Raw genomic sequence first — 24,617 nt, 5'->3', positions numbered from 1 at the left:
ATGAGGAACATGATGTTGATTTTGGCCACAGTTTTCCTCTTGGTACCTGCAGCGTGGAGCCTGGAGCCAGGTTAGATCATAAACACACTAAACTTCCATATACTTGATAGTTTAAGGTCTTGATGAAATTCAGGCTTCAGATGTGAAAATGATTTTTATTGAGAAATGTACTCTGGTTTTTTATGAGTGTGTCATTTGAGGTACTTTAATGTAACTCTAATTACCCTCCTATTAAATTTCTTCCGCCAAATACGTTGTGTTTTCACCTCAGTTGATTTGTTTGTTGGCTGGTTTGTTTGTTTGTGGGCAAGGTTATGCAAAAACAGATTATTATGACATCATTACTACTTTATACAGCATGTTAGTATATCGTATGAATTCATTTTCCCTACCTGTAATGTAACTCTAATGACCCTCCTATTAGTTTAACTTTTATAATTTTTGGCATGTTGGTAACATTTGGGAAAGTAGTAAAAGGTTTTTCCACTGACTCTAAATGTAAATGTACTTGCTCTGAGATTTTGGTTATTGCTATGACTCACAGCTCAGTGGAAAGCACATGCATGGAGGTGTAAGGAAGACTGTTCGTAACACATGCACAAAAAAGAGATAAGCATCATATTGTCTAAATGAACAACAGCACATTTAGTGGAAATCATGATTTCAGATCAGCTTTTAGTTCCTCCACTCTGCGGGTGAGGACGAGATTTCTGTGGTTTTGCAGTTCCACTGCAGACGCACTCTGAATGTGCTCACCCCCATCAGAAAAACCAACAGGTCTCAGGCCTCCAGAACAACCTGCAGTAAACTGTAGCAAACAAACAGACTTGTTCCAATCCACGGGTTTGAAATAACGACGGTGAATTCATGAGTTGGTTCAGACGAGTGGAAGAAGACAATGGCAATAACATTATGTTTTTTTATAAGTTTAGCTTTTCCCTCTTGGAGATTTCACAGTCCCATTACAAAAGCAAATATCAATTTCTCTCATAACTGTTTGTTATTTACAGTCACACCCTAACTGACTAATAAACCAACTAATAACTAATTAACGACTGTTGCTGTGCTGATTGAACGCTCACACACTGCTCTACTAATCTTTTTTTTTACTAACGTTCACGATCGTCTCTCTCAGGAACTAATCAAAGCACCACTGTGACCTCCAGCACTGATGGTAAACTCTTTTTCCTAATTTCCTCTCCAGCTATTCACTGAAATGTTTAATGAGACAATTAATCGAACATATAATAAACAATAAGCACCCGCTTTTGTCATTAACCCACTTTTTTCCGGGTTGAATAAACTGAATGAACGAGAAGATACTTTGACACAAGTTACTTCTGAAGTAGAAAGTCATTATTTTGAGTTTTATTTTTATTACTTGAGCCTGGACCACATGTTTGACCACCTTGAAAAAACACTCTTCACTAAGTGAAAGAATTCTTAAAAATCTGGATTTGGTAGACATGTATCATGTATCATTTAATAAGACGATTTCAGATAAAAATTTCACACATTTAATCCAAATTTGTTTAAATGTATTTGACACCTGTGTTTTTATCCCATGGTACAGTTTAGTAAGTGATGTTGCATATTGCTGCAGAATGTTCGTTATTTATATATTGTTATGTACTTATGTACTAGCAAAATGAATGAAACTTTTTTCTTTGACTCCTTTTCTCTAGTAATCACAAATCGAACGTTCAAGTCAGGCAGTGATGTGAACCTGAGCTGCAGTGACAAGACGTGGAACGAGGCGCTCTATGTGATTTGGAACTTGACGCTGAGAGACAAAATATGTCAGATCTCCCTCAGTACCGGAGAGGAGGTTAAAGACTCCTGCAATGATCGCATGACTCTCAGGAACACGTCCACGGCTCAGTCGTACCTGCACATCCAAAAGTTCTCCGCCGCTGACGTGGGGGTCTACAACTGTGAATTTGTTTACAGCGGGGGGAGGAAGGACTGTAAGATCAACGTGGCCATCACAGGTAGGACTGGAGAGGTGAAGGATCACACAACAGTGAAGAAGAAATTATTTAATGTACCTTCCAGTAACATATACACATGAACTAACAGCCTTTTATCTCTCTAGATATAATGTCTCCTCACTTTAAATTTTTTCCGCCAAACACGTTCTGTTTTCACCTCAGTTGATTTGTTTGTTGGCTGGTTTGTTTGTTTGTGGGCAAGGTTATGCAAAAACAGATCATTATGACAATTTACAGAGGGATGAGGATTCGCCGGCAAAGACCCCAACTAATTTGGTTTGGATTCAAATCAGGGCGGGGGGGTTGTAGGATCTATTTGTCACTGTCTTTATTATTTTGAGATCTTCTCAACATTTGACTTGATGTCTCAGAGCTTGATTCATTGATCTTGGAGTGCGTGTAATTTGGTGTAGATCCAAATAAAAATCCGGATCTGGTGAATTTTAATGTGGATTCTTGAGGGCACTGTTGGGCCTTGGCGGAAGTTTGAGCTCTACCGAGTGATATTCTAGTTTATTAATTGTAAACATTGAAATTACAAAATAATGATAAGTTTAATGTTGACTTATCCAAATTATTGCATAAGTTCAATGTAAAGGGTCACATTTATGTTTTCTATCATGTTGAGTGTTTTGAGATTTGATTAAACAAAGTTAAATACATAAAACTTGTATGTTTGATGTCTGTGTTTATGTACGAGTTTAACTTTTGCAATTCGTCTGTCTCCCCGGCTCAGTTGCTCCCCGTGTGTCAGCCTGGTTAGAGCGTGGGGACAAGATGGTGGCAGTGTGCAAAGCTGAAGGAGGAAGACCCGCCGCTAACATCAGCTGGACTCACGGCAGAGCCTCGTCTGAGGAGACTCTTGATCACTCAGATGGATCGATCACATTGGAAAGTCGTCTGGAGCTGGACGAGGGCACGGACACAGAGAACCTGACCTGTTCTGTCAGGCACCCAGCCTGGGAACAGGAGAAGACTCTGGTGGTAAAACTCAGAAAAGGTCAGGCTGCACCACAAGAGACAAAATTACAGAAGCACAGAGTTAGTTAGTTTATCAGATTATGAATAAAAGTTTAATGTTTTCTTTTATTTCAGTTTATTTTCCTTGGTGGCACATTCTTACTGGTGTGGTAGTCAGTGTGCTTTTACTGGGATTGGCCATATTTGCAGGAAAGAAAATCCTAATGTTGAGGTAAGAAGTTTAAATTGATGATAAATTCATTTGCATTGACGAGTTTTTGTTTCGAGTCACTGATGGTTTGTGTGTGTGCACCTTTTGGTAAAGGCGATGCCACCAGCGTGACTCATCAGCATCCAAATCTCCCAAGGTGGGTCATTTCTTCTGTAACTCACCCTGTGAATTTTATTTTGTACAATGTGAAGTTTGGTTCATGACACCGCTGTTGTTTTTGTTTTTCAGATAGAGGAAGTGGAGGATGTGGAGCCTTATGCCAGCTATGTTCAACGTGAGAACTCTATCTATAACTGAGCTGCACACTCGTTCACATCCTGCACATGCGTCAGACACTTCAATGCACGTGGCTCTTTTTGAGGGACTGAAGGATGAGAAAATGAGAGGAGGACGAGAAGTTGATGGAAGGAGGATTTAGTCTTTCGAGCAGAGAGCAGAGCCTCTCAGCTCCGTTCTGACTCACACTCGACGGATGGAACAGGGGATGCACCTCATGTTTTGCCCACTTCTCTGTGTGTGGGCCTCATGGAGAATACTATTAATAACTTTTAACTAAACTCTTCAGTCGGATGTGACAGACTACAGAACTACACTCTCTTGGTTTTGCTGATGAAATACAGCAGCTGTAATTAGATGTTAATTTAAATAATAATTTGTAGATTAACAGAGAGACATTTTTAAGTAGAGGACACATGTTGTTCAGTGAAACAACTACATCAAGACAATGTGGGAACTATTCATGTGTCAATGTATAATTATGCAAATGCATGTATACTAAGAAGTAACACAACTACAAAACTATTCAGAACAAGTTAACAAGTACAAGTTGTGCTTGTTTTGTCGGTATACATTTTCACGTTACAGTGGTGGTGCTGTGTTTAAAGTTAGAGTTGCACATAAAGTGTGAAAAGCAGTCCACACCTTTCAAAGTGGCTATTTTGAGATAGTAGCCGAAGTCATTCATTTGAGTTGGTAAGTCATTATTTTGAGAAAGTTTCTCATTACTTTGACTTACAAGATGAAACATGCTTCCATATCCTCGTGTCATTTTTGCACGTCCTCTAAAGATAAGGATTATAGGGCCTGAGGGGGAAATCAGAAAAGGGAACTCTTCTGCCACCTACTGTGGAGATCAGAACATGAACACAACACAGTCATGTTCTCACACTGTATCACAGTCCTTACTAGGATGGTCTAAATAACATTACATTAAATTATATAAATAATGCTGATAATAAACACTTACATCTTCAACTATTTATTTGTTATGTCTGCAGATTTGCAGGTTTTAAACAACAGCCTTGTCAGTGTATTGAGTGAACCTGCTCTTTCCAGCTCTGATCCCTCCTTCTGTTCATAATGGCAAGATATTTTCTTAAAGGTTCAGCGTGTAAGATTTAGGTGAAAGGGATCTATTGGTAGAATAATCCTACTGATTAATGTGTTTCATCTAAATTCAAAGTTGTTGTTGTCTTTATCCTAGAATGGACTCTTTATACTTACATACTTCATATTCACATCCTCTCTATGGAGGATGCTATTTTTGTTACAGTAGCCCAGACTACACAAACTACACCTTTTGAGTTTTTATGACAACTGAAGCCGACCACAGGTTCTCTCTTAACTGCAACATTCAACTTCACCACTAGAGTTCACTAAATTCCACATATTGAACCCTGGGCCTAAACATTAAAAAATACCTCCTAGAAAATACCAACTAGATCTGTCTCATATTTAACTCCAGCTGAACTTTATTCAATATTTTCTGTGTGGAACAAGGACTTTGGACGTCGTCCTCCATCTCTCACACTGGATGCATTTAATTGAAGGATCTACTGATGGACAGTAAGAACAGGAAGAGTGATCAAACTTAGCAGAAAAATGTCTATATGTTCACTGAATGCCAGTAAAGGCAAGTGACAATTGTTGTTATACAGGCTGAAATATTGCAAACCTCACTTCTGCAGCTTCCTACGGTTTCATCTTGTAAGATTAATAATGGATATTTGATTTGTGGCAGGAGAACCTGATTTTCAAATGCATAATGCAATTTCAGTTTACAAATAAAACGGCTGCAGCATCTACAATTATTATTTGTCTCACCCCGATTTTGCCTAATTTTATTGCAATATATATATATATATTAATCTAGTAGATAAATATTTGTCTCTCTATGAAATGTAGCAAAGAATCTTACCTGTGGGTTGACTGTACGTCGAAGGGATCACTGCTGTGCAATGTTTCAGATATTTTCAGAAATGCAGGTGATTAATGCAGCAGAATAACGAACAAAATTGTAACTTAGTAAACTTTAAAAAATGAAACAAAGACAAATTTCAGTCAATTACAACCGTTCACTTAATCCATCACTTCATGTTGCTTTCAAACATATAAATTATCCAATGAGATACAGGCTTAGACAAAGATGTGGTCTATGCAAACACATACAAATAATAAACAAACAAAAAATAAAAACAAGTTCTCAGATAAGTATGTATTATGTTTAAGTGGTGTGCAATAGTAGCAGTATTGAAAGCACTATGTCATTAAAAATGATTTAAAATGTGTACATTTTATCAACACCTCATTTTTATCATCAATGATTTGTTTTTTGCCAATTGATTGTGCAAGTATTTGAGATCTGAACATAACTGAAACTGTTGTTAAAGGGGGAGTAAAGGCTTGAGACTGTGATGAAGATCAAACCTGTATCTGCTCAATCAGAATATTTAGAAGATTGGCTCCAGTTCCACTTTCAACCCCACCAGAATAAACGGTATTATTAATGGGTTTATGGATTTTTTTATTCCTCACCATTTTCAGTTGTCTATTACTCTTAGATAATGTGTTCCAAAGGTCACAAAGCTGCGGGAATTCAGATGAAAACATGAAAAATAAAGATTCTTAACTTTTAATATATTTTTCTAGGTGATGTGCAGTAATTCTGACTATAACACAAAAACATACACACACGGCCAAGAACCGATTAATCATTTTGCATCTTTATGTCCTCGAGTCTGACTTAGTGCTTCCTGATATTAAGTTCATGTTTTTGGAAGTCAGTTTCACGTTTTCCTGAGGTTGGGTTTCTGCTGTAAAGAGGCAAGACACGTATTTGTCCTTGAGAAAGAAACACCACAGGGGAATGTAGACGTCAGATTCCCTCAGAAGTGAAGGGAAACATGTCAGGGGGGATTTTTCTACAGTTGCTGTTGGAAATGAAGGGTTTTGTTTTTTCATTTTGTCTCATTTTCGTCATGGAAAATCAAGATTTGATCAGTTCAACTTGAAATGTCTGAGTCAAACATCACACTGCAAGTGTATGATATTATCTGCCAGTTCTCCATCCGTCCATGGTCCAAATGAACTTCATATTCACCCCATCAGCACATAATCATCTCCACATTCTTCTTTGGATGATGACCCACACTCAGGTTCAGGTTGTAGTGCTGCTGGGACCTGAACTGTGGCATATTCACAGTCTTCACTCACAGCTCTGGATGCTCTCGGTCCTTTGGCAGTGCTGTGGTCAATCGAGGCGTACGTCACATCCTCGGCAGGCTGTCAAGAGATAAAAAACCACAGTGAAAGATGATGAATGTGAACGCTCTCACGAATGTATCTTTGTTACTTCCAAAGCAGAGACATCAGGGGAAATTAATACATAATTAAATCAATTACAACTAACCTACCTGGGAGGTAAAATAAATATGTTTTGGTTGCATTAACTGGTGTGCAGACATTCTGGTCTTCTGATTTTCGTCACTTCTGTCAGGCACCTTATGTTTATCAAGTTTGGACGAACATGCTATTTTTACTTTTTGTAATCTATCTCCACAAATAGTTTGTCCGATTATTCCACACCCTGCTACTGCACACAGCATACATTGTTATATGTGGTAGTTGCTATGACTTCCTGTGAATGGAAGAACCCAGTATGCAAATCTGATCTGCCTTTACCTCGTTCTGGTTCATCACAAAAGCACAGAAACACATTGTGTTCTATGAAAAGCTGCAGCTGATAACAGTGAAGATTCATGCTCAAATGAATTATTAACTCAACATTGCATGGGGCTCATGTACCTTATCATTTCCTGCAGAGTCATCTGAAAGAGGAAATGGAATTGTGTAAATAAAACAAATACATGTGCAAACAAATGTTGTTATAAGTGTAGTTTTACCTTTTCTTTTCTTCTTTGTCCTGTAAATGAAACAATATGAAATTGTAAGAACCCAATAAGGACAAAGTCAAGTTAACATAAAATGAAGAAAAGAACGATAAAATCCATTAGTGTTTGATACATTTATTTAAAAGACTGGCAATTTTAAAATGATTATTTAGCAGGTAATGCTGACTTTTAAAACATGAAATAGGAACAACGTAAATTGAAAAACATCATCTGCTTTTCAGTTGTGTAGCGTTTTGACCACAGCAGTGTTTCCTTGACAGCTCAATAGATGACAGCACGCGCTGAACAGTGGAACAGGAAGCATTTTGCACAACTTGTCTACAGTTCACATCCATCAAAGACCAACTGTCTATGCAACTGACTAACAGCACCGGACATGGGACCCTGCATTCTTATAAGACCACATCAAATTCACATCAAATGATTGGTCTTACCCACAATACTTGTGAACCATCTGTGAAGCAGTAGAGCGTAATTAGCATACAGTGACATGTTATGTGAAAGTGGTCTATGTTACTGTGTTTGTGTGTGTGTGTGTGTGTGTGTGTGTGTGTGTGTGTGTGTGTGTGTGTGTGTATGTGTGTGTGATTCTTTGAGGATGATGACTTACCCTGAGGTGCAGTTTCCCATGATGAGTCGCTCACACTGTATTTGTCAGCAGGTGCCTGTATCTGAGAATAACCGTTAGCCCGGCACCGTAGCACACACTGATATCACTGATCTATTCAGTGCCGCAACAGACTGAGAGCACACAGGCCACAGTAAAGAGAGAGAGAGGGAGAGAGAGAGAGAGGGAGAGAGAGAGAGAGAGAGAGAGAGAGAGAGAGAGAGTGTTGAGAGTGTTGAGACAGCTTTTTTTATTTCCCGTGTTTACACACACAGATACACATTGTTCTGAAATCTAATTTTACTTGACATTGCCTTCCTCTTTTCCTTTTTCATGCAAAAATATTAGCAGCAGGTACCTGAAATAAACATGTGCATTGACAGAAGCTATATTTGGGCCAATGGAGGATCGAGGCGAGGAGAACCCTTGTTGCTTTAATGTCCTACTTGCATGATTGTGCAAATTGAAAGGCGTCTTGAAGAGAGAAAATAAGGAAGTCGCAGATCTCTTTTCACTCTCAGTAAAAGTCCAGTTTACTTTACATACCACGAGTCAACAGCCAAAAATAGACCTCAGTGAGTTATCATGATCATTTAGACACTGTTGTGATATGAAAGTGCATTCAAATCCGTTTGGGAGGTTTCTGAGGTTTCAAAAAAGAAAAGCAGCTCAATATGAGGACGACCCACTGAGCTGGAACAGTTGATGTCAGCTGTCATACATTACATTATTATCAAGAAAGATTTGATCAATTCCACATAGGCATTCATTTGCAGGCTCTTTATTCTACACTGGAGGGCGCTGTTGGAAAAGTCTGATTCATGTACCACAAAGACTTCAGTCTACAATAGAGACGTGACTGACAACTTACACATCTGTTGGTATGACTGAAGAAATTAACACAATCACCCCACCTTGTTTTTACAGCGTAAGTGTAGAACATCCATGATCAGGTGATAAAACACAAAATGATGCAGTGGATGTGAATCGACTGTGAGGAAAACAAATGAGTGCCTTATAGTTTTAAAGACTGAACATTATCGATCCAGGACCCAGCACAGCTTCTTGTCTATTCACTCTTTTGGTTAATTCTTCATGTTTCTTAGACATCTTATTATTTTATGAAGACTTAGAAGTGAATTCCAGAGTACTCTGCAGACTAAAGTAATCTGTTTTCAAGACTTCATATATAGTTGAAATTCAACATACTCAATGTTATTTTGTGTAAACGTGGTTTCTAGTCCCTTTTCGTCCCTCAATGGAAAAACATGCACCAAAGGTCAAGGTCATAGTTTCAACATCCTGCCGAGCTCCATGGCACCTGAGCCACTTAAGGTACAATGAATTGTGTTGTTGAGATAGTGAATCTCTACACATTATTCTTCGGATCACCCCCCCCCCCTACTGTAGAGATTAAAACTACATGTCTCAGTGTTTGTTGTGAGGTTATTTGTATAGATCTGGATAAAGTGGTTCATTACAGAAGCACAAAGATTCACACATGCACAGCGGAAACGGTTGTTTCATAACCTCATGAAAAAGTTGATTGCACGATGGTCTTAGGGAAAAGGAACGTGGGCGGTCAGGAAGTGGTGAGTGAACTGTGTCACAAGTGAACTGAGCCCCCACAGTCGCTGCAGATTTAAGTCATTTGTGAAGTTTCAGGTTATGAACATGGACAGAACCTCATACACTTATCTGATGATCTTTTTCATATTGGTTTCCATCTATGGAAGAACTGAAGGTAAGGCTGAGGGAATATTTCATAATTGACCACGGTTATTAGTCGGATAACAGAAAATATAGCGATAGGGATTTCATGTAATCATTAAAGGTTTGCGGTATATATAGAATACCAGTTGGTTATCTGTACATAAGTTCAACAGAACAGGACAAAAACTCGATAAACAAAGGGGTAACAACAAATTAATAAATACAAATAATAAATAAAGTATTTTTCTCAGTATTTAAACATTTATATTATATATATATCTTTATAAATTGTTGGTCAACTGTAATGGTATAACGTTTGAAGACTAAAAGACGTAAAAAAAAAAGAAGACAATTTAAATGATAAAACCTGTAAATAATGTATGTACAGGTTGCTGCTACAGCCATGACTTGTGCTTGGTGATGTAAAAAGTGCTCAAAGGGAAATTTAGTTTGACTGTTATTCCCTTTATTTTTATTCCTCAGTGAGTATTTCTTTAAAGTCCGGTATCTAAACAGTATTTTGGCGGCTGTTTAATTATATAAGAAGAAAAAAAAGATATAAACGTAATCTGTTTGTAATAATGTTTGTTTTTGGGAGGTTATTCAATTTTGTTCGACTTAAAATAATTTTTCCTTTTTCTCTTTTTGTTGAATTTCAGGCTTGTTTCCCTCATGTCAGCTGAGCGTGCGGAGAAGCACTGCGCTGATGAGAGCGCCAAACCAGACTGTGACGATCAGCTGTCCCGTCAAACACTGTGGAAAGTCAGTGAACGTCAGCTGGTGTAAAATACTGGACACAAACATGTGTGAACAGATAATAAACACACAGAATGTGGAAATAAGGCAGAGACACGACAATGTGAAGAATCTACTGGTCTCTAGTTTAACTTTCAAATGGATTTCTGCTCAAGATGGAGGCCTGTACAGATGTGAATTAAAAGGAAACAGGTTGGGGGCAATCAGTCACATCATCAACATCTCAGTTTCAGGTATTGGTCATTTTTTCCCCCTTATTGCCATTAAATAAATGTAATATGTGATAAGTGTTGATTCTATTCTATCACTCCGATTAGACAAACATGAGGAGTCAACACACAATTTTGCTGGTAAGAAACTTTAATCAGTAGTCATTATAAATATATTCGAATCAATACAGGCTTATTGATCTTGTTTTTTTTTTTGTAGTTGTGTCTCTACCCGCTCCTGGTGAGGAGGCTGAGGACTGGCTGCCCTACTTCTACATCTGCACTGGCATCGCTCTTGTGGTTTTCACATTATTGGCCTTTACCCTCCTGAGTTCTTACGGCTGGAAACGTAAGAACATGAACGCGTGTTCACATTTTGGATTGGACTGTAAGAACATTTTTTAACAATCTGTTGTTTGTCTTCTTCACAGAAATACTGACCCACAAGTCAATGAAGGGGAAGGTAATGTGATCATGCTAATTTAAAGGAATACTCTACTTGTGTCCTCGTAGACAAATAGATAGATAGATAGATAGATAGATAGATAGATAGATAGATAGATAGATAGATAGATAGATAGATAGATAGATAGATAGATAGATAGATAGATAGATAGATAGATAGATAGATAGATAGATAGATAGATAGATAGATAGTGTCATGGTTTTGTATTTTTCAGTGTTTTTCCGCCTCTTTATTAAGAATGTTTTCCTGTTTAATTATTACCTCGTGTTTCATGTATATCCTTGTGTTTATGTTTGTATGTGTTGTTGTTTCTGTCTCTGCGTTTCCAACTCCGTGTTCTGTTTCCTGTTTTATTTCCAGGGCCTGCTCCTAGTGTGTTTTCTTTCTTCACTTCCTGTCTTTCTGATTGTCTGCACCAGTCCTCATGTGTTCCACCTGTGTTCAATTACCCCTGCCTTCCCTGTGTGTGTATATAATCCTCTGTGCTTCCCTTTGTCCTTGTTGGTTCGTCCTCGTAATGGTTGTACTGATCTCCTGTGCTTGTCTTAATGTCCGTCTTACTGCCTGCCGTAATCTCACGTCCCCTGCTTCTTCGGGTCTCTGTAAACTTCTGGTGTTTTTCCTCGTGTGCTCTGTGTTTTTTCAGTTTTGACTTTTGAGATTCTTGCGTCTGTTGTTCCCGGGTTTGTTGTTATTTTTCTGTTAAACACATTTTCCAATTTAAAGGACACCTTTTGTTTAAACTGTTTAAAGAGAGTTAGAGAGATAGAGATAAAAGTCAGGTTGAAAGAGTCTTTTGGGAACGGTCCTCCTGTGTGTGCAGTGTGTGGTGGACACTGGTCTGGGCTATAACAGGTTAATTGAGTCAATCAGGAGCATTTCATTGTCTCAACTAATTTTGATCTGGTGTCACAGGAAACATCCACTCGTACGATACCGGACCTGCCCAAGTGGAGCGCTCCTTCCTCTCCCGTCACGTTTGTTCCAAGCGACATCCACTCTCTAGGGACACCACCTTCCCTTATCACCAGTGGGATCCAGCCTTTGGCGGAGGCCGCAGACGTGCACAAAGCAGACTGTGCCGTGTACGCCACCATCAACCATGCACAGGCTGGGAGACCTGTCAGTAAACCGCATGCTGCCTCTGAAGGAGACACAAACCCTCAGTATGCTGCTGTCAATGTTTCCTAAATGTTTTTGTATTGATTAAAGACACATGGATGGAAACATGTAGACACAAGTAGAGCATGGTGTGGTGGAACAGGCGGAGGTTACCGGATCACTGTAGAGGAGGTGGATGGAGGAGGAGGCTTGTGGTCACGCAGATGCTACAACAAAGCAGAAGCTGTGTTTTATTTGCTCTCTGATCCTCACATTTGTTCCAGCTGATGCTGCTTTGTATTATTTGTGTCTTTTTATAGTATTGTTTTCCCTCTTTCATTTCATTTACAGGACTTGAAGAGATTTATTTATTTACCTGATGTGACCCTGTCGGCCAAAGCTTTGGTCAGTGGTTGCTATTAAAAAATAATTACTCTCAGCATTTGAATATGATCCTTCGGGCTGATCTGTGACGAGTGCAAGGTGTTTTCCAGGCAGCAGATGTGATGTATTTAAGATTTATTTCTGCATTCCTTCATTCCTCCATTTCACTGGAGATCTGAATATTTTTGATAAAGAGCAATCTTGTCTGTGAAATAACAAAAAGATGTACGAGTCCAGCATCATCATCCTCAGCATCCATCTCACAGATGAGGAAAACTTGCGTAGAAGACAGACAAATAGCTCTTTGGTGGATTCCAGAAAACAAAGAGAGGGGAGGAACGACAAGGATTTTTCCAAAACCAGCTTAAGACAATATGTCACAGTCGAATACTGGTTCCCATGTGAGCCCTTGAAACACATCTAGACCATAGACTGATCTATCTATCTTATGTTGGATTTTCTCTCAGAATGTTAAATTTGAAGGATATTCAGAAGTTTACTATAAAAATGGTTAATTTGCATACAAGTAATATAATATCGGAGGTAAATTTTATTCTTTCTAAGCATTAAATGATCTGACCACTTTTGATCAATCTTTGGAACCTGAGGAAGGTCCAGACCCCTGTCTTGGGAACCACAGTCATATAGGTGCTTTTATATTGGTATTGTTGTTTTTATCAAACACATTAATATCATATAATTTTCTGCATGCTAAATTTGTATTTTCTGATTTAAAAAAAAAATGTCAATGTTATTGAGGTAGAGGCTTTAAAATAAGTCCAGTGGATTTTCTGTATATTGTTTTTGTCAAATAAATAAAACATACAAAATGAAGGAAGGAAGCTTATACTTCCCAACCAACATATATGTAAGCAGTGGTGACTGGTAGCCAACACAAACACACACACACACAAGTCTCTCTCTCTGTATCTCACACACACACAAACACACACACACACAAGTTGTGTTTTCTTTCTCTTGTGAACAAAGCTCTGGTTTAGAGAGAGACAGCATGGAGGCATCTGTGAAGGCTGTGTTAGAGACAGGCCTGATATGATCGAGCTTCTTGGGGTCAGGCAGAGAGTGTGTGGACTGAGTCGGCAGCGTGCAGCTTAACAGAGAAGCAGAACACTTGTGGTCTTGCATATTAGGTCTGGGACAGCCCTGACAACCAGGTTGAAGAAATCTAAGAGGCAGTTTTTAATGCAACCTGAGTGTGAACTTATATTAATTTATTGTGTGAGTTGGCTCAAGTGAAGTTTTACATTATATTTGAATCCAGTTGCAGTATTTTCAGTATTTTTCACACTGCAGCTCTCAAGTAACTGGAGAATTTGATTACATTTCTCACACTTTCTCCTCGGTACTTGTTACCATCCTCTTCACTTAACCACAGCCTGACCTTCATACTCATACTCCACACACGTACATAAAAAAAATTACACCTTCGCAGAAACACATATCTGATTCTGCATGGCCATTTTCTAAAAAAACACATCAAGCGCATGCCGAAAGATGTGTCAACTGCCTGGTGCACCACAAAGGCCCTGAGTCACCAATAGCTGTTTACAAAAACACAAAAAAACATGTTGGGCTGTTGTCTAGATGGTGATAGAAGTCCTCATACACATTCCTGCAAATATATTTATATAAGGCATGAAATGATGATTTATACCACATATCATGTGTTGTTTCACAACTTATATCCTCTCCCCCAGTCCTGACCCACATACAAAGAGACTAACAGAGGTATTGAGTCAGACGTGATCTGATTGACAGCTTAACAACCTCCTGACAAACTTAGTTTAGTTAGCTCAAGTCCACTCTGCTGTTGTAATCTGATATGTATTTGTATTACAGATACAATCTAACATTACTAACAAATATTCTGTGTTATCTCAGAGCTTATGAACACATCAGAACAGAGCTGACAGAGCAGAAAGCACTAAGTGTGAGCATAATGTGTGAGTGTGTTGGGGGGGGGGGGGGGGGGGGTCAACCATAACTCGCCTGGCTGAGGATAAAAAGCCTTCAATTGAAAAAAATGAGCATCTGGCTGGCAGGTGTTGCACAGCACAGAGGACTTTTATGTTCTTTAAAAGCTGAGCCAAAATAGTAATAGGTTGGGATGATGTTAAAAATGATAAAAGATTCGGAAACTTAATAGGCTTTAAGTTTTATTATAATGTTTATTGCATTTATTATATCAAGTTTAACTAGTTGATCGTAATGCACCAGTTCATCTTCTACTCTCCTTTTTTGCTCTATACAGGACTGGACTCATTATCAGTGTTGATCACTTATACTGAAACTCCACAGAAAGAGGAACACAGCTGATAATCATGTTATTACTGAAAAATCATATTTCTGAAAAGGACGGAAATTGATTGAAGACTGATAACCTGCGCGTCATTCTAACACCCTCATCACAGCCTAACCTGAGTTCACCCACAGGAACTCGTTGGACTCTTCAGATGCAGACAGACACGCATTCCGCTCTGAGGCACCAAAAAGGTTTCAGCATTTCTTCCTCAGGGAATTGATTCAAGCTATTTGTTCATGGAATTTAACCTCTACAGTCCCTCTCTCTCTCTATCTCTCTCTCTCTCTCACACACACACACACACACACACACACATACACATACACAAACACAAAACATTTTCTGTAGATACACAAATATATAAGAGTGCAGCCTCTTTAGTTTATCTGATGAAATCTACCCATGACCCCTCCCAGCTGTCACAAAACAAGGAAGTGGACGGAGGTCATCGACTGAGGTAAAAGAAGAGAATCACTTCACTGTGTTATTCTACATTTATGTATTTAATATTTTTCCTACTGTCAAAAATCCTATGAAATACCAAACTTATCAAAGCACAAGTCAATCACTTCAATACTGGTCTGACTTAGAGTCTGTCTGTAAAGATGAACGACATTAACATTTCCACTTCCATTATTCCATCATCTTTCAGTCTATAGTCGGGTAAAGAAAGTGAGACACATCTCTAGAAATAGGGCATATAGAAATACATATAGAATCAACATTACAAAAAGATAAATATAAAGATAAATATTTTCATTCTGTAGTTTAAGCTAATGCTACACAAACAGCCGCGGGATAAATAGTGGATTTGTTAAGATTAGCAGTCATTTTGTGAGCGAGAGCATATGTATGGAAGCAGAATGGTTTCTTTGGTATCAACTTAAAACTCAACTGAACTTCTCATGTTCATGTCACTGGTGCACCATGTGTCTCTTTGATCTGTTTTTGATCTTTTTATAGGATTTTTTTAATAAGAAAAACATAAATATCACCACACTTGTTTTTTAACATCATTTAAACATCAGAGACAAACAGAGGACAGTGTTTTGAGGAAAAGAAACATGCTGTCAAAGAAAAGTCCCTGTGCTTTAATTGACCATACGGTGACTAATCCATTACAGAGAATAAATATGACCCAGTCAACAGGATTCATGTGAACACAGCCTGGAGATTATGTGAGAGTCAGATTCAGAGGAGGAGAGTTGAATGTCAAACGGTCGGCGCTCACAAGTAGGATTGTGTTGGTGTGTCCGACCATCTTCAATTTGTACCAAGGTGATGATGAAGAGGAGGAGGAGGAGGATGTCGGGAATCAGTTCTGCAATGTTGGCTCTAAGAAACACTGCCTCTGCTTTTCAGGCTCGGAACAGTTATTCCACTGAAAAGAAACGCATGAAAATAAATGCCAAAGTTAATTCTACTGTTTATTAAAGGAAAATCTCATTTCGAATCTGGCCTGGTGCCAAAGCTGTAAAGAGAACAATAGAAACAACTTATTTCAAATCTCTCTTCATATTTGTTAATCTTCTTAGAAGTGCTGCTTGTAAAGAAACACATAACGAGACATCACATACAGTATATATAAATCTAAAATATAGGACCACATTTATCTGTTCATTACACGCATGGTTATCACTTGTTTTACCAGATTACTGACATGTGCAGTGTATAAAATTAAGTATTCTAGCCAAGCCAACGTTCTCCCACCCAAATATCCCGACAGGGTGGGGTTAAGTATCCTAGATTTTCATTTACATATTGATTTGAAACAAGCGTATGATGTGAAACTTCTGCTGTATGAACTTATACAACACATGATCTGAAGTGATGAGTTCTGGAGCACACATGTATAGCTTTTAACACTTTCAGTTAGACGAGGCTGTGGCAGTGGGAGATTGTTCGTGGGAGCATGTTTGTTATAAAAGCAAACACCCTTCATTTCCTGCTTTATTTTACTTTCACACATAACTTTCCCCGTGCGCACCAGATTTCATCCCTCCAGATTGTGTTTCAGTCGTCTGCTCAGCTGAGGCACCGTTTTCTTTATTTTCTGTCTCTTATTTTCCAGCAGTGACTGACCGTGAGAAAAGTGCAGCTTAGTGCAAATAGAAAAAAAGTAGATTTTGACGTCGCTGTCATAGGCTATTGCAAAGTCACATCATATTCTGTGGGCTCCTCACTGACCTTCTTTTCAACTCACACATGCAGCCATAGGATCCAAAAAACAACAAAAACACGATTGGTGCAGCTTTAAGTTTAGCATAGGCTAATATAACTGACTGTTCCCCAAATCAGCATGTAAGAGAGTTGTGTCTGTTGTGATAATTTTACAAAATCTTAAAATCCGAATTGAAACAGGAAAGTCTTCACATTCTATTTTTTGATATCACAACCAGTGATTTTAATTTGTGATGCTCCTCAACCCAATGCCCAATAGCAAGCGACTCCTTTATGACATTTTACCAACTTTCGAATAATTTCTTGTTATCCAGAGAGTCGCAGTATCACTCCTCTAGAGTTTACTGCCCCATACTTCTGCACATTCTTGGAAACATTGCCACCACATGCATAAACATAGACTGCTGTTTCATTGCATCATTGGTCACTCACCTTCTTTGCGCAGGAAACACTTCCAAAGGCAGAAGCAGAGGGACATGACCAACAGAGCTGCTACTGTGGTGACTGAGATCAGGATGGTGAGAGCTGTTCCAACTTGAGGAAGAGAAAGAAAGTAAAATAAGACATCGGGGAAATAAGATCGAGGTTATAAACGCTGAAAAGATATGGGTGTGTGTGTGGCCTGCACTGGCGAGGGACAAAGATATAGAATCAAAAAAAAAAATGATATCAAAAGCTACTATTAAGAGCTGATTATAAAATTATTTCAGTTTGTTAATAGGTGATGACGTCAACAACTCATGCATAAAACATTTCAGAGATTTTCTGAGTTGTTTTATCCGACTTTAGATGGCATTCAAGTGAATTTTCACAATCATATTATGCCGGCATCACATTAACTCACAAACTGTATTTTTGAGTTTTCTTAGTGGATTTCTGGTTTACTAGTGGTCCTTATTTAAGGTAGGTAACCACGGTGTGTGGAAGGTTATGTTGACACAAAGAAGATGCAATGCAACAACTGACACTTTGTCACCAACTCACTTTTAGTGTTCATGGAAACAGCGATCGGCGACTCCAGGCCTTTGTGGTGCACCAGGCACTTGACGGACACGTCCTTCAGCAGCCCTGACTTCACAGTCAGCGTACTGATGACCAGAGTGGTCCCGTCGGCCCGCGGAAACTGCGTGGCCACCGGGGGGCCCATGGTGCGGTTATCTCGCTCCACATTCCACACGATCTCTGCCGGGGGACGTGACACGCAGGTGCAGTTGGCCTCGATCACACCTGGAGAGGTGGTCTTGTAGCTCACCTGGGGTTTGGGTAGCACTGTGGGAAATGACCAGAAAGGAGTACAACTATCATCTTGGTGCACATATAGCAGAGTTGTAGAACAAAGGTTTTAATATGTGGTCAGGGGTGGACATATTGGTTTAATTTTCACATTCAGATTTCAGTACCGTTTGTGTTTGTGTATTTGGAAAGTGTCTTTGGGTAAATTGCTAGGTTGATACCTGGGAAAGACTTTGAAGCCTCTGGATCAGTTACGGTATTTGAGTTCCCGCACACTTAAGATCCATAAGTAAATCTGAGGCTGTTTTCAATTTTCTGTTCTTTGGGGGGAGCGAGGAATGTGATACACTGGAACAGAGAACATTTCTGTTGGCAAGAACACATGCAGCCACTAAATTTGGCCCTCGTACTTTCATCTTCTTCGTCTCAGAGCTTCTAAGTAATGAGCTTCTTCCCCCATCAGTCTGGAGCAGTGTCAGATTTTGGGTTGGGTGAATGCACAACAGAAAAAAATTCCGATAACAATCCAAACCACAGTGCCTGATGAAGGAGATACGAGTTACAGCGCTGAGTTACATTCCACAGTTTTTTCTAAACAAAAGCTTTTCTTTATTCTAACACTGGATTTATAATAAAGTGGATTCACAAAGGAACTCAAATTTCATAAAGACTTTAATCATGGGAGAAAAATATCTCAGAGTAATCTATATGTGTCTTCTGTCTGAAAATACAATTTCATGATATGTTGCTCAGCTCAAATAGACACTACAGTTACCTTTTGGTGCACAAAAAAAAAAGATTCATAATCGAAACCAAAAACAAATTCAATTTCGAATTTCACAGTGACCTTTTCTGCTGACCTAGTTTGTTTTCTTTAGGAGGCCAATTCTGTGGCTGTAAATTTTGACTGAACTAGAAAATATCATGTGGTGCGACTAAATGTAGTGCGACCATCGCAGAGGGTTTTACATGATAGATATATGTCCTAGATTGGGAGTTTTGGGGCTTTTTTATATTCAATTAATGATTTATATACATAAAGTACTTTATTTTAGTATTATTTGTAAATATTTCTATGCAATTAGAGTAACATTTTTGTACAATATCATGAATAACCTTTGCAAGACATAAAGATTCCTTTGATCTATGAACACTGACACTGTCACTGCAGAAGTGGAGTTGTTGTTTATGGCTCAGCATCGAAGGCTTCATGGTCCATGTATGTCGGCGATACAGAACATCGTGTTTCGATGGCGTGTAATCAAACTTTAAATACGTACATTTTCACCACTTTCAAACTTTCTGCAAAGTTTGGTAAGAATTTGAGCATGTTAAGCCCTCAAAAAGCCAATTCATTTGCCTGAAAAAAATAAAATCACTGTCTGCTCGGTGCTCGGGCCCTAATTAAACAAAAATGTATGTCAAGGGACCACTGTGAAGGATTTAGTGGCCTGTAGTGGTGAGGTTGAAGATTGCAACCACCTGAACAATTCTTTACATGACTCCAATAATATTTTTACGATCTCTCCAAAAGATTAACATTGTTTCCTTGGATATTTCTAGGGAACACTAAGTACACACATTTCAAACTGCATACTTCTTCTGGGGTCACACAGTCACCTGTCTTAGTAAATAACAAGATGTGCGTGTGTGCGTGTGTGCGCTTGTGCGCGTGTGTGTGCGTGTGTGTGCGTGTGTGTGCGTGTGTGTGTGTGTGTGTGTGTGTGTGTGTGTGTGTGTGTGGGTGTGTGCGTGTGTTTGTGTGTGTGTGTGGGAGGGAATCACATCATTCAGAGTGGGATGAGGGTGGAAGAGCAATGAGCTGCAAGAAGGAAAAAAAACATTAATGCTAATTGAGGCTCGCTATTAGAAACACCTACTGTAGGCTACTGTACAACTCACATCCCAAACAAAAGCTTGTGTGTTTGTTGAGATTACTGCGAGAGAACGACAGCGGGAGAGAAAAAGTGCGAACGCCAGTGAGCAGAGAGCGAGAGAGACAACGCACAGAGGGAATCAGTGTCTGCTCCAAACACTGTCACAGTCATGCATCAGGAGCTCGCTCCCTGCCTCCATCATTCTTTTTCCAATGGCCTATTCTTCACATGGACACACACACCGCTCTGTGTTTGTGTTAACAAATCACCCGACAGCTCAGCTTTGCTGCTGTATCATGAAAACATTCAGCGACTACAATCAAAACGAAGGAGAGATCAACATTCCTGTCTAAATCCGAGGGGTTACGTCTCCTCCTGTTATTTCTTCCACAGGAGCCGGTCTATAGGCGGCTCCTGCATCTACTGTAGGACACTCGCTGCTATCAAGCATGAATGTGCATCTGAAAAGACGAAAAGAAAAAACTCTTCCCTCTGCGAACAATTTCATTGTTGTTTGTTTTGTTTGTCTGACTTTTAGCAGAATCACGCAAAAACTACAAAACGGATTTTCTTGAAACTTGGTGGAGGTGTGGGAAATGGGCCAAGGAAGAACCAAATAACTGTGTAGCTGATTTGATTAAGGGATGGATCAAGTCTTTTCCCCCTCTTTCTGTACTGTTAAACGATGATGGCGGAGCACTCACCACCAGCACAGATATCAGACATGATATCAGTTCCCTGACTGTGCCTGACTGTTTTCTTCAAGATCCATGAATGATTCCCTGGGAAATAAGTTCAAATCAATCCGCCTCCTTATCTGGATCCGCACCGAAATTTGATGTTGCTCATCCTTGACCCATATTGCATCCTTATCCCAAGTTTTGTGGAATCCCGCTTGTAGTTTTTGCGTTAACATGCTAATGAACAAACAAACAGTGAAGATGAAAATATAATTTCCTTGGCGAAGGAGGTAATAATGCATTAACTGATATGTACGGTAACAAATATTCCCTTTACCTATATCCAGGAATGGATATTTAGTTTAAGGAAACATGTCAGATCTCAAACTGTCACTTTGATAGACAGATATTTGTGACAGATTTATGTTTCCCAGATAAATGGATTCCTCAGTAGAGTTTGTGAGATGTACTGGAACTTAAACGTGATGTTGAGATATAAAACTGGTATCAATCGTCTTCTCTGACTGATAGCAGGAACAAGGAAAACATAATTTCCTAAATAATCTTTTGTTTTTGGGCAGCTTTTTGTGTACGAGCAGGAAGAATGATAACAGTAACTAACAGCAAACCTTGTATAAAGAAAGTATTGAAAAAGTCTAAACATATGGTGCATGGCTCTGTGCCCGGTACATAACCTGCTCCTTAAGACCAGCTCTAGATTCGAACAACCACTGTATTTCCATGGATCTTATCGTATATAAAATCTGTGATGTCTGTTTGGGGAAACAATGTTTTTACCATAGGTGGACAGGCAAACTGTGGAGCTCTTTGGTTTGTCAGGATCTGTGTTGTACAGGCAGGTGTAGCAGCCCTCGTCCTGGATGGAGACGGGCTGGATGGTGAGCTGGCTGTCGGACAGCGAGGCACTGAGCCAGACCCTCCCCTGGTACGGCGGCTCAATCATGGGGTCGCTGCGCTTTGCAAAGGAAGCCACCTCTGCGGACTCTCCATGTGCAGGAGTGTATCTCCACGAGATCAGCTGCACCTTCTCAGGCAAACCGTAGGAGCAGGAGAGGGACGCCTTCTTGCCGCTCACCGCCGTCTTGTTGCCGTCGACGGTGACTTGTGCTGGGAGTGAAGCAAAGGGCCACCGTCCAGTGACAGAGTGATGGATGGGGGGAGGCAACAGGGAGACAGAGGGTGAAGAACAGGACAATGTTAATATTCAGAAACACCCAAACATAAACCAGTCAGTGGAATCTGCAGCAGCTGTTTCTGGTTAGTGAGACCTCCCTCTCCCTGTGCTCCAGCTCTTTATTAACATTACTGGCTGAGCTTCCACAGGCTCATCAACTTGTGTTCAGAGGTTAGGAGTGGTTAAGGACATCTGTATGCACAGATTCTCAGTAAATCTCCACCGCAGATTGATAATCGTCTTGTAGGGAGGAGTAAACATCCCTGGAGTCTATTGCTTTTTGTTACCAGATAGGAGCCATTAGTGAGCAATTACACGGTCTGACCGGTTCTTACCTGACAATAATAAAATGCTGCTGTTTTTGTTTGGTTTAACCTGGATGAACTTTGCCCCTCTCCCCATCAAAACCAAACAAAAACAGCAGCATTTTATTATTGTCAGGTAAGAACCGGTCAGACCGTGTAATTGCTCACTAATGGCTCCTATCTGGTAGCTTTCTCTAAAAAAATCAAACTCATAACAACAGATGACGGGACCCCCATTAGTTTCTCACTAGGATAGAACACATTCGCTTCCTTACCTTAAACCATAATCTGAAAACTTCTCTTACATTAAACATTTGTTTGAGAAAGGAGAAACTCCATCTGCATTTGTTAGTCTGTTTTTCAGTGAGCAGGATTATGCAAAAATTGCTAGACATATTTCCATGAAACTGAGGGATGGGCTAAAACCCATTCAATTTTGGTGCAAATCCAGGATCAAGGGGCGGATCCAGAATTTTCTTTTCGCTTTCTTCATTATTAGGTTTTTCAACATTTTCACAGATTTCTCAGAGAATAAATCACAGGTCCTGATGAAAGACACCAGGCACAATTGTGTGCGGTTTGGTGCAGATCAAAATAAAAATACAGATCTAAGAACTGTACATGTGTTTTCATGAGAGGACTTTTGGGCTTTAGCAGTTGTGTAAACAATCAATTCCATTACAAAGCAATCATTTGTTTACATTTAATAATGTTAAAGATTTGCAAGAGAATCTCTTAATCTCAAGAGTCGGTTCAACGAAGACGTGATCTAAAATTTATATTTTGCTGCTCGAATGGATTCTCAGATTGAATTTATATGATCTAAACACTAACATATGGGATTTTCTTCAATTTTCCAAACTGCTTTTTAATCATTAAAATGAAAGCCCTTAATGGTTTTACTTACAGGTGACAGTGAGGCAGGTCTGACCCTGCTTTGAACCCGAGGGATGCATGTCAAAGATGCAGGTGTAGCAGCCTTCGTCGCGGAAGCCCACCCTGCGGATGGTGATGGCCGAGGTGTCCTTCGGGGAGGAGGCGAGCTCCACGTGCTGCTGTCCACTCACACTGTCTCTCTGGCCGGGCTCGTAGCTCAGCAGGGTCTGGTTCTGGACGTCCAGCCAACGCACCTGCCTCAGGGATTCCCCCCGCTCCCTGGAGACACTGCAGGTCAGAGTGAAGGGCTTCTCCACCGGAGCCTCCAGACGCTCTGGTGCTGTGACCCTGCCTGATACATCCACCCTAAGGTCAATTACATACTGTACATAAAACAATACTCAAGTTTGATTTTGTCAGTCTTCATTTGACATTGGACTCAGCCTGGTACTCACCCTGCAGTCGTCCCACCAGCAGCAGGAGTAAACACACCTGCAGACCTTTCCTACAGGAAGCCTGGATCCCCATCGTCTTCATTGATTGGAGATGGAAGAGTGGGACTCTAATGTGGAGAATCAGTTTTCATTCATTAGACCAGCTCAAACTCTGATATAGTTTATACACCTGTTGATGTAGCATTGATACTGAGAGGCTGAGCTGAGCCACATCCTCATTTTCCCTTCACCCAGAGTCAGATGAGCTCCTGTGGTCACTCAGATGCTTCCAACATGTTTTAACATATTAAAGCATCAAGAAAACTACTGAGTACAAACATATTTTCCTTTGTTATACCACAAATATTTTCAGATTAGACAGATGTGATCAGTATAATACACAAGCTGGTTAAACATCTGCCACATCACAGACTTAATGGAATACAGGCTGAATTCAGGTCTGACACAATGACTTGCAATGAACTTACAAATAATAATGAAATAAAAACTTGTTATAGCCAATAACTCACCGAAGATCAACAGAAATATAAATAAAAGTAAATTTTTTCGATGACATGAGAAAAACTGAATCCTCTCATATATTCTGTCTTTTCCTCGCCTGATTATAAACTCATAATAAGGAGACACTCACCTCTACTTGTGTCCTGGGACAAATGTTAAAATCCAGCAGCTGGAGATGTTCTACTTCTGCCACATCCAGTCCATCCCTACGACCCAGCAGTCTCCTGAAACATCACTTCAGAACAAACCCCGTTCAAACAACTATTTTTACTCATCCGTGTGTTTTCTATTCTGCCCACCAGCAGCACAATGAACACCAGCCGGCGGCAGCTCCACACTTCTCCCCACTGGATGTGGAGCAGCTCTGAATAAAAACAGAGCC

General features: G+C 39.7%; 4 protein-coding genes across 4 annotated transcripts; 2 read left to right on the top strand and 2 right to left on the bottom strand.

Moving 5' to 3' along the window:
* si:ch211-214p13.9 (cell surface glycoprotein CD200 receptor 1) lies at window positions 1-4,417 on the top strand. The gene is made up of 7 exons (XM_061088833.1): window positions 1-70; window positions 1,136-1,174; window positions 1,686-1,991; window positions 2,728-2,991; window positions 3,087-3,183; window positions 3,277-3,319; window positions 3,412-4,417. Exons 1-7 carry the CDS (start codon window positions 1-3, stop codon window positions 3,478-3,480), a joined length of 888 nt encoding a protein of 295 aa, XP_060944816.1. The 3' UTR covers window positions 3,481-4,417.
* Window positions 4,418-5,678: 1,261 nt separating this feature from the next.
* On the bottom strand, window positions 5,679-8,096 carry si:ch211-214p13.7 (uncharacterized). Its single transcript, XM_061088832.1, has 4 exons — window positions 7,984-8,096; window positions 7,365-7,384; window positions 7,267-7,289; window positions 5,679-6,744 (listed from the first exon to the last, which is right to left on the bottom strand). The coding sequence occupies exons 1-4, from the start codon at window positions 8,001-8,003 to the stop codon at window positions 6,559-6,561; spliced, it is 249 nt and encodes an 82-aa protein (XP_060944815.1). The 5' UTR covers window positions 8,004-8,096; the 3' UTR covers window positions 5,679-6,558.
* A 1,558-nt stretch (window positions 8,097-9,654) lies between these two features.
* Window positions 9,655-12,315, top strand: si:ch211-214p13.8 (B- and T-lymphocyte attenuator). The gene is made up of 6 exons (XM_061088017.1): window positions 9,655-9,724; window positions 10,353-10,682; window positions 10,767-10,799; window positions 10,879-11,007; window positions 11,090-11,121; window positions 12,040-12,315. Exons 1-6 carry the CDS (start codon window positions 9,655-9,657, stop codon window positions 12,313-12,315), a joined length of 870 nt encoding a protein of 289 aa, XP_060944000.1.
* Window positions 12,316-17,537: 5,222 nt separating this feature from the next.
* Window positions 17,538-23,816, bottom strand: zgc:113337 (uncharacterized protein LOC503741 homolog). The gene is made up of 5 exons (XM_061089288.1): window positions 23,735-23,816; window positions 23,311-23,631; window positions 21,702-22,031; window positions 18,098-18,382; window positions 17,538-17,647 (listed from the first exon to the last, which is right to left on the bottom strand). Exons 1-5 carry the CDS (start codon window positions 23,814-23,816, stop codon window positions 17,538-17,540), a joined length of 1,128 nt encoding a protein of 375 aa, XP_060945271.1.
* Between the last annotated feature and the right edge of the window lie 801 nt (window positions 23,817-24,617).

The sequence above is a fragment of the Limanda limanda genome, chromosome 16, assembly GCF_963576545.1.
Source record: "Limanda limanda chromosome 16, fLimLim1.1, whole genome shotgun sequence".
In the NCBI taxonomy this organism is placed as follows: domain Eukaryota; kingdom Metazoa; phylum Chordata; class Actinopteri; order Pleuronectiformes; family Pleuronectidae; genus Limanda; species Limanda limanda.
The sequence above is the reverse complement of the archived record's forward strand: the minus strand, read 5'-3'. Positions and strand labels throughout refer to the sequence as shown.

Bases quoted from the DNA above. Each gene is read 5' to 3' on its own strand.
- si:ch211-214p13.9 (XM_061088833.1), top strand. From the start codon at position 1: ATGAGGAACATGATGTTGATTTTGGCCACAGTTTTCCTCTTGGTACCT. The intron at 71-1,135 runs GTTAGATCATAA...CGTCTCTCTCAG, and splicing joins AGCGTGGAGCCTGGAGCCAG to GAACTAATCAAAGCACCACT. The intron at 3,184-3,276 runs GTAAGAAGTTTA...CTTTTGGTAAAG, and splicing joins AAGAAAATCCTAATGTTGAG to GCGATGCCACCAGCGTGACT.
- si:ch211-214p13.7 (XM_061088832.1), bottom strand. From the start codon at position 8,003: ATGGGAAACTGCACCTCAGG. The intron at 7,290-7,364 runs GTAAAACTACAC...TTCCTCTTTCAG, and splicing joins GACAAAGAAGAAAAGAAAAG to ATGACTCTGCAGGAAATGAT. The intron at 6,745-7,266 runs GTACATGAGCCC...ATCTCTTGACAG, and splicing joins ACTCTGCAGGAAATGATAAG to CCTGCCGAGGATGTGACGTA.
- si:ch211-214p13.8 (XM_061088017.1), top strand. From the start codon at position 9,655: ATGGACAGAACCTCATACACTTATCTGATGATCTTTTTCATATTGGTT. The intron at 10,800-10,878 runs GTAAGAAACTTT...TTTTTTTTGTAG, and splicing joins GTCAACACACAATTTTGCTG to TTGTGTCTCTACCCGCTCCT. The intron at 11,008-11,089 runs GTAAGAACATGA...TCTTCTTCACAG, and splicing joins GAGTTCTTACGGCTGGAAAC to AAATACTGACCCACAAGTCA.
- zgc:113337 (XM_061089288.1), bottom strand. From the start codon at position 23,816: ATGAAGACGATGGGGATCCAGGCTTCCTGTAGGAAAGGTCTGCAGGTG. The intron at 22,032-23,310 runs GTAAGTAAAACC...CTTCACTCCCAG, and splicing joins GACCTGCCTCACTGTCACCT to CACAAGTCACCGTCGACGGC. The intron at 18,383-21,701 runs GTAAAAACATTG...CATTTCCCACAG, and splicing joins AGTTTGCCTGTCCACCTATG to TGCTACCCAAACCCCAGGTG.